General features: G+C 31.9%; 1 protein-coding gene across 1 annotated transcript in view; it reads left to right on the top strand.

The window, feature by feature from the left end:
• The window catches only part of TBC1D32 (TBC1 domain family member 32), a 274,963-nt gene that overhangs the window by 236,012 nt on the left and 25,770 nt on the right, over window positions 1-13,181 (top strand). The window contains exons 29-32 of the mRNA XM_058435533.1: window positions 3,486-3,555; window positions 5,541-5,656; window positions 6,060-6,214; window positions 12,551-12,691. Coding sequence (XP_058291516.1) covers window positions 3,486-3,555; window positions 5,541-5,656; window positions 6,060-6,214; window positions 12,551-12,691 — 482 coding nt within the window. The remainder of the gene's footprint in view (window positions 1-3,485; window positions 3,556-5,540; window positions 5,657-6,059; window positions 6,215-12,550; window positions 12,692-13,181) is intronic.

Raw genomic sequence — 13,181 nt, 5'->3', positions numbered from 1 at the left:
TTTTCTTAAGTTAGGACAGATAAGGGAGGGCATTAGGAGAGTCAGTAAGCAGCCAACCAGTAACTGCCTCTCCAACCATGGATTTGTCCTTCAGTGGAGAAATTCTTTACTCTTCTGAAAATTTATTTTTTTCCATACTATTAGGTGCCAGGCAGAATAGATTTAATTTCTTCTACTGCTGCTGTATGTGCTAGCTTTGCAAACCAAAAACAGAACAGAATGCATGACCCACAATGAGTGATCTCAGTTCATGTCACATAAATTTTGTCAACTCATTTTATTTTGAAACTGTTGCATTTATAGTTAAAAGTATTGGTTATTTTGAATAATTTAATGATTAACTCTAGCTTAGATTGAATTAAGTATTGTTAGTGGGTAAGTATGATGCTATACATGTCATTGGTTGGTTGACTCTTCAACAACTTATTTCATTGTTCTTTTCACAGTGACTTCAGGGAGTGGGAGCTATCTCTTCTATGTGTTACTTGATTTTAATATACAGAAAATATTTTTAAGTCTATGTCTGTTTTCTTCTCCATCTTGCTTCTAGTTTGATATTTAAAGTACAATTTCTTTTGTTGCTATTCATTGGATGTTGGTTCATTCACTTGTTCATTCATTCATTGTTTATTAAGTATGTATTATGTATCCTACACACTGTTTTTCCTAGATCAATTAATTACTCATTACCAGCCATGCATATGGATCAAAATCCTCTGAAGATGTCCATTTTTAAAATTATTTAATTTTACTTATTCATTTTTCCCTATCAATTTTGTTTTATTTTTGAGATTTCAGTTCCTGCCTTATAAGTTAATGTAGTCCAGAGTTTTATATAATAAAAGTTTCTTCCACCTAACTTTTGTTGTCTGAGATGTATTTGGAATATAAAATTTGCTTGCTAAGTTATCATTGTGTATCAATGATATACAGTGATTTATTGTATATTGATGTTGTATATCAAATATAATACAAATTTAAAATAGAAACCTCTTTTTTTTGTTTGTTTTTTTGAGATGGACTCTCACTCTGTCACGCAGTCTGGAGTTCAGTGGCATGACCTCAGCCCACTCCCACCTCTGTCTCCCAGGTTCAGGCAATTCTTCTGCTTCAGCCTCCCAAGTATCTGGGATTACAGACATGTGCCACCACGCCTGGCTAATTTTTGTATTTTTAGTAGAGACCAGGTTTCAACATGTTGGCGAGGCTGGTCTTGAACTCCTGACCTCAGGTAATCCATCCCTCTCAGCCTCCCAAAGTGCTGGGATTACAGGCTTGTGCCACTATGCCTGACCTGAAACCCGTTTTTAAATATGTGCCCTTAACCCATTTTCTGATGTCTTCATTCCTGCTTTGGGAAAGTTTTTATTCCTTGCATATTTTTATCTGCATAGTTTTGTTCATACCAAAGTTATTTACATCTCTTTCACATCAGTGATTTTTTAAAATGGATATTTGATGTTTGTTTTGGTATGCCAACACTTCCATATATTCTCATTTAAAAGTTTTTTTGAGAATTTGCTACACTACATTAAAGTGAAATTTGGATAGTGTTGTATAACTGTCCAATTGTAACTATATCTAAATTTAACTTTTATTCCTTCAAATGTAAATCTCAACTTTAGTGTATAAGAAATAAACTGTAGAGGTCTTTAAAAATACAAATGACTGGACATTCCCTCTTGGCAATCTTATTTAGTAGTCTGGAGTCAAGTCTATTTATCTTTAGTTTTAAAAAGTTCCTCAGAAGATGAACCACCATAGTTGAGAACCATTATCTGTTGAAATGTTCAGAGTTAATTTTTTACTCTGAAGATACAGTGTCATAAAGTTTTAGAGAGGGTCTAGACCTTGGAAATTATTTGTACAACTCTAGGAAAGTGAAAGGACTCATCTCAGGCCTCACAGCTAGACCACTATGTAAGAACTCTTTTCTTTCACAGGGAAGAACTATTTAACACATCCAATTCCTTTGGACAACTCCTGTCACCTTGCTCCATAACTTCATTACATTCTTCACTGATGTGTTAGGTCAGTGTTTCCTGATAGAATCCACTGTGATCCATGGAACACATCACGATGGGAATGCCCATTCTTAACACCTTTCTCCACCCACTGCACACTCATCCTTTACCAGTAAGATAGCTATCTATATCATACTTTCCAGAAGAGAAAAAACATTAGTATTACTATAGGCACGCAGATCTATATATGTTAAGGTTCAACTTAAATGCCACTTCTTCCTAACTAGACATAATCTCTTCATCTTCTGAATTCATGTAACACTTTATCTGTATCATTCCTATTTCATATAGGGCTTTAAAATACCTTTATCAGAGTTATCTATATACACATTTGATCTCTGACACTACTTGGACAGTTTTTTAGGGAATGAGGTATGATTTATCTTTTATCCCTCATAGCTTCTTGCATGGTGTTCCATACTTACTATATCAGAGATAATTTACTAAGTGGATGAATGAGCCTGGAAGTGAAATAGATTATATTGATAGTATGAGAAACACCAATGTGTAATGAAGGAAAAAAAAAAAAAAAAACTTCATGATATTCTGAAAACCTAGGTTTTGGTCTTCTCTACCACTAGGTAACTATGTGATGAGTCTGTTAATTGTGTGTGCATGCATTGTGTGTTCATGTGTTTGTGTGTATGTATGCATGCTACAGTTTTCTCAGCCAGAAACTGAAAGTTTCAGCTAGACCCTGAATGCTGTTTAGTTGTGCCTTTTAGGGTTCACTGTTAGTTTGGTCCTCTACTGTTCTCAAGAACTAATCCAGACTTTCAGCCTCACCTGCAGTCCTCTGTACTATGCTATTTCTATTCTGAAATGGACTTTGTAGATAATATAAGCAAGCTAATCACTATCTTATTTGTAAGAAATAAATGAAAAGTGATTCATTATGAAATGTTTGGATATATTACAGTATAAGATATAACTAACCCCTTCTTCACTTTTGGTTAGATGATTACAACTACTTCGCAAAGAAAACTTGGCCTGCAGGAAGAAATTCATTCATTCTACCCTCATACATTACCATACATTAAAAGTGGAACACTGATTACTTAAAGATTAGTATCAGGAAGGAAATAACCATGCTTGTATATATTTGTAATTCAGAGTTTTATGTATGCATTGCATGATGAAAGTAGTATTTCTAGATCACTTTTTGGGTCAATGGCTCTTTTTGTTCTGAGAGCCAAGTAAAATAGATTGTTTTAAAACTACTATTGTTATGTATTTAATATGTTTTCCAGTGCTTTTTATGGGAAAAAGTTACTTGTAAAAAGTTTTCTGTTAATTCCTTTGAAAATGTAACTGACAGTTCCTAAAAGAATGAATTCATCAGTGTTTTCAAAATTCACATTAAAATATGTAAAAATATTGCTTTCATCAATTTTCAATTAAAATGTGATTATTATGCAAACTTTTATACACTTTTATAACTCAGTTTTCTATTGTCTTTAGCTACTGATGCAAATGTGAAGAATGAAAGTCTTTCATCTGTGCAGCAGCTTGGCATTAAAATGACTGTCAGGTATATTATAGGGAAATATCTCCCTTGTGCATTTCTAGAATTTGTTTATCTGCCTCATATGTGCTCAGTAGTATTTAATTTAACAACCAACTATTTTGTATACTTTAAATGCAGAGTTTATCATTCGGAAAATGACTTTGTTTTTGAGGATATTGGCATATGATTAAATTACCTCTCCAGGTAAATCAGTTACAGTTCATTGTTATTCCAGAGGCCAATTACAGTATGTTTAAGCCCTCATGACTATCAGGTTTTTTACAAAAATAACATTGTAAAAGTCAGCACGTTGGTAGCACAGTCATACTATTTTCTAGAATATGATTAATTCCATGGTGATGCGTACGAAAGTACCTGAAGGACAGATGCAGAAGTTAAAATTAAAAAACTTATTGCAGTTTGAGTTTTTAATACTCAAGTTGTAATTCTGAAAATAAATGGGTGAGCTAAACAGCGAACAGAGAATTAAGGACTGAAGCCTTGAAACTTCCGTTTCTTGCTTATTAAATTGGGATTTTAACATTCCCATTTTACTTATAGGGTCATCTTCAGAATCAAATTTTAAAAAGATACATGTAAGACTTGTTTAAAAAGCTGAGTATTTTTACAAATTCACAGCATGATGAAAGTGATATTTTTTAATAATTTGAACTTACATGCCTGTATCACATAGGGCATATGATTCTCTTAATTATGTTTTGTGATGCTGTGCCTGCTTTTTATACAAATATTTTATAATGCCCTATTGCTATTCTGAAATGGACTTCGTAGATAATATAAGCAGGCTAGTCACCTATTTTTTAACTCAATATAATATTTGTAAGAAACAAAGTTATTATGAAATGTTTGAATATATTACAGTATAAGATATAGCTGGTGTCCAAATGCAAAATCATTGTGACTCCAGCAGCTACAAATACAGATGGATTTTTCTTTTTGTGCCTCAAATACTACAGTGTGGCCACGAGCAAAGAGACTTTTTTTTTTTTTTTTGTGATGGAATCTCGCTCTGTCACCCAGGCTGGAGTGCAGTGGCACGATCTTGGCTCACTGCAGCCTCTGCCTCCCAGGTTCAGGCGATTCTCCTGCCTCAGGCTGCTGAGTAGCTGGGATTACAGGCACATGCCACCATGCCCAGCTAATTTTTGTATTTTTAGCAGAGACGGGTTTTCACCATGTTGGTCAGGCTGGTCTTAAACTCCTGACCTCGTGATCCTCCCACCTCGGCCTCTCAAAGTGGTGGGATTACGGGCGTGAGCCACCACGCCTGGCCCAAAGAGACTTTTTAAAAAATGATGAACAATTATTAGTAAGGTTTCAAAAGTACAGAAGTACAAAAGAAAAATTACAAAAGCACTACCTTTGTTTGATTTATACACAGTTGCATTGTATGTATACTAAAAAATACAGAAGTTTTTGTAAGACAGAATTAGTTTCAGATAATTATAAACAACTTTTTCATCCATACCAGTAACAAATAGGACATTTGCAAGTTACTGTTCAGGACTGTCCCATGTCTAATCACCTGGCCCTTGCTCATTAAGTACCAGTAGTGCCCCCTAGTCACTATGACAATCAAAAATAGTCCTACAAATTTCCAGAGTGGCCCCTGAGGGAAGTACCACCTCCATTTAGGACCATTAGACTGTTTGAACTCTAAAAGTACTTCTAGACTCAACATTTTGTAAAACTAACCTGTCAACCTTCCATGTTTTAGATTAAGTTCAGAAAAAAATGCTTATATTATACATTTCATCTACAGGATATCATCATGTTGTTCTCTCGTTACTGTTTCATCTTCCTTTAAAGTTATCAGTATTTGCCAGATGAATACTGTTAATCCAAATATATCATGATCATCAGAAACATATATTGAGAGCTAATCTTTCATAAGTATTCTGTATAACATAGTTATGCTAAAAGAAGTAATTTTAAAACATTCAATGCAAGACCTGATATGTTTTATGTTTTGTGGGCTTTTAATATAGGTATGGCAAATTCCTCAATCTCTTAAAAGATGGTGCAGAAAATGATCTTACCTTAGTTTTAAAGCATTGTGAGAGATTCCTGAAACAGCAGCAAACTTCCATAAAATCTTCTCTTCATATCCTTTTTGAGTATATTCACAATAGCTTAATTTTTTTCACATATTTTTCATGATTCTTTGATGGTATACCTTGACGCATTTATAGCAAAATAGTACTTTAAGCTATATTAGTGATTTGTTATGATATATTCTTACAGTATTTTATTCTGTATTTTAAATATGAATTTTCTTAAATTGAGTTGCAATCATTATATTTAGTCTCATTCATTGAATCTTAAACTGAATAAAGACATTAGAATGTATTTTCAGACCTGTCTAAGAATATTTAAAAACTAGGTTTCATAAATTCAGAATAAGAATGTCTGCTTTTTTATTTAATATATCCATTTTATTTTATTTACAGAATTTTAATATTTTATCTTACAAAATATTGTAAAGTTTTCTTAACTGTGTTTTTCAGTCTGCCTGCAAGGGAATTATGCTGGCCATGACTGGTTTGTATCTTCTCTGTTCATGATAATGTTGGGAGACAAAGAAAAAACATTCCAATTTCTTCGTCAATTCTCCAGGCTTCTGACTTCTGCTTTTCTTTGGTTGCCAAGGCTACATATTTCTGTAAGACTTCAATTTGTTTTTAAAGGAGGGTTTGAAATTTTAAGGAACATTATACTTACATTCACTGGGGCATAATTTTGTTTGTGAAGGACTTTGTAATAAATTATACTCATTTTTCTACTTGAATGTTTTTTGACTAATTCTCTGATTATATAGATTTGACATTTTCTCAAATACTTGTTGTCTTACCTAATAGTAATTGAATGATTTATATTAGAAGCATTTTCATGAAGTAGAAACATGATAATGAAATAAAAATGATAGTTATATTAGTTAAATTCTGCACCTAAAAAGAGAACTATTGACTTGTGTTTTGTATCATTGCTTGGTTAGAAAGAATCTCTGGCTGATTACGGTACAAGAAAATCATTTCTTAGGAAGATATTGTAACTATTTTCTATAGAAGAAGAGAACCACTCATATTATATACATTTTGGAAATCTATACTGAGTATTTATTAAAGTATTGTAATGTATTTTAGAAGATTTTACTGTCTTATGCAATCTCAGAGGTTACTTTAGAGGTAAGTATATCCCTCAATCAATTTATAATGTTTATGTTTATTTTATTTGTTTATTGCCTGTTGTTAAGATTTCCAACTAGGGGAAACTGCCAAAAATATCAGCTATGCTAATGTTTCTCAAACCTTTTCCATGACATGTTGCATTTGGACAGTGAAATCACATGACAGTCAAGGATAAACTAAGGGGATTGGCAAGTATCTATGTGGAGATGAAAATATTCATTAGGTGTTTTTTAAAATATATATTTGTGATAAGGAAAATAAAATCAATTCATCCTGGAATACAATAAATATTAAAATTTTATAATGTTATGCTTCAAGTAGCTATATAGAGTTACTTAAAAAGATCATCCAATTCTTGTTCTTCACGATAATGAGAAATTTTCCTCCCATGAGCAGAGAGAAACTAATGGCAAAAAAAGTATGCACTAGTTTTTCTCTAGTCAGTGGAACTATTTGCCTGCTGGTAACCAGAATTTGAGTAATTCTATTCCTTTATAAAAACTGTCCTTGAAGATTTTAAAAAATCTAACGGCCTTTTCACTCTTTCATTTTCAAATGTAATGTTGAAAATCTTTTGATAATGGGTATGGATTTTGTGTCCAATCATTCATTCTTCTGTCAAATATTTTAAAGTAATGTCTACATTCCACTAGTCTTAACAGTTCTGCCTTTAGTGTTCACATTATGACACCATCTAAACATCACCAGTGAATCATATTGAACCATAATTTTGTAAAGTTGCATTTATACTTTGAGCCTATAGAATAGTATATTTTTTTCATAACATCGACCATCTTGTGTTCTGATAGCATTTCTTGCTATAAAACTGAAAACAAGCAGGACTCTAGCAGCTTGAATTTTATTTGACTTACCATTTTGATAGCATCATTGAATATGGAATATATGAATGGAAGGGAGTGACACATTACTGGCTCGGGGTTTTCAGAATGATCTCTTGATGTAAAGCCTTGACACCTTTCTACTGATGCAGCTACAGTGTCAGTGAAGACTTAATGCAGTGCCTTCCATAGCATCATTTTTTCTTTTCAATTACAAATACATCAAGTTGAATGTTTTATTACCAGTAGTTTGTTTTGATGCTTCTTTGTAAAACAGATGACATGCTGTTAAGATTCCTCTACAGGAATTCTATCTAGAACTGTTAGCTAAGTGCTGCTACTAATATCTTACATTTATACGACAGTATAAATGTTTTTGACTAACAATCTTTTGAATTGCTATTTCCCCTATGTCACTTGACTTGATAGTACATTCAGTAAGTCTTAATATATTATTTAAAAGTGATACCTTTTCTATTTCATTTGTTCTATTGTCTCAAACATTGTGGTGATGGTTTCTATGCAATTTGATAATATGAACAAATCTGCAGCGTGGTGACAGACACTTTGGCTATAGCTGTTGATAGTACACACTTGTCTACCTTCTTTAGCTCAGCCTCACATTATTGTAATCAGCCTCAAAAGAAATCAACCTATTTCCTCAATTCTACTTACCCCAACCTCATTACCCTGTCCTGTTTTTTTACCTTTTTTATAGCCTATATCAAGTCCTAATGTTTATTTATCTATCTATACACTTAATGTAAGTTCTTTGAAAACAGTTTTCTGTTTTGTTCATAGATGTGTCCCAAACTATAGGCCCATAGTAATCACTCAATAAATGTATGTTGAATGTGTAAATTTATATATATATATATTTATTTATTTATTTATTTATTTTTTGAGACACAGTCTCACTCTGTCGCCCAGCCTGGACTGCAGTGGCATGATCTCGGCACACTGCAAGCTCCACCTCCTGGGTTCATGCTGTTCTCCTGCCTCAGCCTCCCGAGTAGCTGGGACTACAGGTGCCTGCCCCCAGGTCCGGCTAATTTTTGTGTGTTTTTAATAGAGACCAGGTTTCACCGTGTTCGCCAAGATGGTCTCAATCTCCTGACTTCATGATCTGCCTGCCTCGGCCTCCCAAAGTGCTGGGATTACAGGCGTGAGCCACGTAAATTAATATTTTAATAGAAATATGTAAGGATCTGTAAGCTTTTATTACTCTAGAAAATGTATTTGAAAGATATTAGATCCCCTGCATTCATAAGAATGTTGTAAACAAATGACCTTAAAAAGGTTAAAAAAAAATAAGCTTAGGATAAGCAAAACAGGAAGTAATGAAACATTAATTTGAAGTTCTTAAAATTTTATAAACTATGACTGTATTACTCATATGAGATAAAAATAGTTTGAAAAATTATTCTTTGAAATCATTTACATCGGAAGAATCCTTTAATGTATTGATTTAATTAAATTATCTTCAATTATTCTTTGCTACTAAGAAAAAAACTTTGTAAATGATGAAATAGTTATTCTTTATGGAGTTTGATCAAGAATCAGAGTTTGGCCAGTTGTTAACATTGAAGCCATTAATAAAATGATACATTTTTAAAAATCAGGAAATTATTTTCATAGTAGAAATATCTAATTTCAAAGAATAAATTAAAGTTATGATCATAAATTTCCTCTCTCTGTAAAAGCATGTGAAAAAGGAAATCTAATTAAACTGAAATAAAAACCAGAGTATTTTACATGCGCATGCAAACAAAACTCCACTGATGATAAATCAGGCTAAAGTAATACTCAAATGAAGTAATATAGTTCAACAGGAAATTCATGTAATAGTTATAATATAGGGTAATCACTACAGAAGCCTTCCCTTACTCTTCTTAAAATAACAATTACCTAGTTCAGAAAGTTCATGGATTTAAAAATTCTAATTGTATTCAAGTATAAATTTACATTTAAATTTTACAATTATTAGAATGGCATGACATACTTGTTACCCCTTTGTAGAACATCAACAAATGTAAGCCATGTGACCAATCACTTGTAGGAAAGATGTCTAGTGTAAAACCCCTTCCCTTTCTTATATGTGACTATAAGTCTTAATCATATTTGCAGATTCAGTTTTCCCATTTTTTTTTCTGAGAGGAGAAAGATTGATGTTATCTAGAATTATAGAATCAAAGTTTTAAAAAATCTGCAAAATTTTTTGTTTACCTCTATGCATGATGCACAAGTTAACTACAACATTGCTGTAAAGCATGGTGCATCCTTTGCCCACAAAGTCTGAAAGATGGAGGACTAGACTGGACCAGACTAGACTGAATCTGTTTGAATTGGAGAGTTTCAAGTCTTTCTAATGGGGTCTTTCTATTTAATTTTTATAGCAACGTAGAACTAGTTTTTTTTCTTAATATCAGGAATAAAATGACTGATCAAAAGATCTATAATGGAAGAAAAAAACTAAGACTGCTATATTTTTAAGCATAAATCTTTTATTATTAATCACTAAAGTAATATACAGTATTCTGAAGAGTGTTATGTTGTAAAGTCCTTGCTTCATGTTATGTCACTTTCTAGGATCTCAAAGCCAATGTCTTTATTGACAATTTTTTTGCACTTTGTCTTAGCATAGTTTATATATTATTAATTAGATGATGCTAAATGCTGCATCTAATTAATAATCTAATATATAAGTCCTGCATGTGTTCCATTAATCCAATATTCTGAAGGATAAAGAGTTACTGTCCTTTCAGAGAGTGGTGACTGTCCTTTCAGAGAGTGGTAAACAAATTGCATCAAAACTCTATAAGTATAATAAACAATTTATCATTTGATGGTTCAGAAGACCTCATATTATATTAATGTGACTTAGAGCTCTCACTATTGACCTAGTTTTATGAACAATGTTTACTGTAAAATAGAGGCATGAAATGGTAATTAATAGACCAACTAATGAAACTTTTTATATAAGTGAGCTTACTTTATGACAAAAAGAAAAGACACTAATGATTGCATACTGTGCAGTCTGTGTTTGCCATCATTAGTGTATTTTCTTTTTGGCATTCAGTCAATAATATGTTGAGTGTCTATTCTATGCAAGGCTTGGTATCAGGAGCTGTGTTACCACAAAGTATGGCAAACTTTCTTCCAACAGAGTCTAATTTATAAGAGTAGAACTCTTACCTCAATTCAGGGAGTCCATTACATAACAATAACTTATTTTCCTTGAAAATATAATTAATAAATCTATTGTCTTTATCTCTTAATGGACCTACTCTAAAGGTATTTCTAATGTAGCCTAGAAAAGACACTGTATATGAATCATTTCCTATACATAGAACTCTTATGCTACTATTAGACATGTATTCAGAAAATTATTACCTAAGTTTGCATGGAAAAACTAAAATACATTTATGAGTTGATTTTTGTTTTCACATATGTTTGTTAGATTTACTCATTCTACAAAAAGTCATTAGTGAAACACATTGCAGTATTTCACAAAAGAAGATAAATCAATGGATACTGTTTCTCATTCAGTCCCTATTATTATTTTAACAACTCAATAAAAAGTTTTCTTTTTGCCCTACATATCGATATAAAGTTGGCTACAAGATGTCCATTTACTGTGCTATCCTTCATTCATTAATGCACAAAAATAATGTTTTTTTCAAGTACTGTGAGGTATCTCCTGGAGAAACCTTCATAAATATACATTTACATAAATATTTATGTTTCTACAAATATATATTTATGCAGTGTGAAATAAATCATTTATGACAAATGATAAAACAGAAAAACCACTGTAAATCAACTTGCTGATTTCAGAAACTTTAGTGTATAACTCAAACCTAAATTCTTAAAAGCATCCTAGCATTAGCAATAAGGCTTTAAATAAATCTTCTGTATTTCAACTCATATAATTGCTATGAATTTAATTTGTTTTAATTTAAAAGTATTAACTTTATTTTATTTAAAAAGTTTGAAAATAAGATGTGTCCAGTAAAAGCAAGAAAATAAGATGCCTTTTTTGCAGTCTTTTAATTATGTAAAGTCTTCAGATCTAATTTGATTAACCTTTTTTATTGATATAATTGCTAGTTGAACAGTTTTTCTTTACATAAAATTATTTATTCAGGTTTATTACTCTTTGTTAAAAAACAATTATTATGGGTATATGTCAGATTTATAGTAATACACAGTACATTATTGATCATTTGCAATGATAAATTGTACCTAAGAACTAAATTGAAAAGATAAACATTATGTTTGTAAATATAGACGTGTGTATATATTCACATGTATATAAGTAACTATCAATCTAAAATTATATAGAAATAAACATAAATTTTATACGAAATAGTTGGCCTGAGAACCTTGATGGGAATGCCTTGTGCACTTCTTTCCCAGTTTTAGAGATGAGTTTCTCAAATCATTCCCAATTGGAATTATTATTAATTCAGGGTCAGATTTAGGCTAATATCAACATAGTAAAGGGCACAATGCAAATATCTTCAAGAGCTGACAAAGCTAAAATCCTTTGACATTATAGAATCATTGGCCAAAGCCAAGAATATTAAGCATATTTCAATACACTTACTATTAAAATGTAAAGTATTACTCGTGTACTCACTTATATGTGTATTTATTCTTTCATGTAACAGCCCTCCTCATCTTTCCACAAGGATTTAAGTTGCCAAGATTATAAATTATTAACTTTATTCCTGAATCTTGGAAGGTATATAACACTGCCTTTATCAAAATTTCTTCTTTCAACACTGTTTAACATTCTGACTTTTTACTTTACATAATTATATTTACAGTGATGTTATGCCACCATATTAATTTTGAAGCAGCAATTTGCAGCAAAAGGAAAATAGGTATGTTGGATTATTTTAAATGATCTGTATATTTATTAAATAATAAAATTAATAAAATTTTTAATTTTTCTCTTTTATGCAGAGTTACCTACCTAATGACACTGTAGAATCTGGCATCCATCCAGTATATTTTTGCAGCACCCATTATATTGAAATGCTACTGAAGACTGAGTTGCCTCTTGTGTTTTCAGCTTTCCACATGTCTGGTTTTGCACCATCACAGGTAATCCATAAGGGAGTAGCATTTCTCCAACTCCTTTATCTCAGTGTCTTCAAATAAAACTGTGTTCTCATCAAATAAGGAAATACCTTTAAATTAATAAAAGTGTATTTAAAATCCTCAAGCTAGCTTTTCTCCCCAGGCCTGTTATCATGTAAGTTTGCTTTATAATGCTTTCTACCATTCACAGAATTTCAGCTATTCAGGGCATAGACCTTCTGAAAGTCTGTATGACATGTAGGCTTTTTAGTGGAGATGGTAATACTTGCTTCGTAATGCCAGTGATTAACTGAGGTAACAGAGGGCAAGAATTCTTCCAACATTGTTTGGTATATGATATACTGTGTCTTGTCTAACAAAAAATCCCCATTGATTAACCTGTGTGCCTCAGCCTTGGTTTCTACTGTCGGGATCCAGGAAGGCTTAATGTTTTTTTCTAGGGCCTCAAGTTACACAGTGCACAACCTTGGTGGTCATATACAGCCACAGATCC

Source organism: Hylobates moloch, unplaced genomic scaffold (genome assembly GCF_009828535.3).
Source record: "Hylobates moloch isolate HMO894 unplaced genomic scaffold, HMol_V3 SCAFFOLD_2, whole genome shotgun sequence".
In the NCBI taxonomy this organism is placed as follows: domain Eukaryota; kingdom Metazoa; phylum Chordata; class Mammalia; order Primates; family Hylobatidae; genus Hylobates; species Hylobates moloch.
The sequence above is the reverse complement of the archived record's forward strand: the minus strand, read 5'-3'. Positions and strand labels throughout refer to the sequence as shown.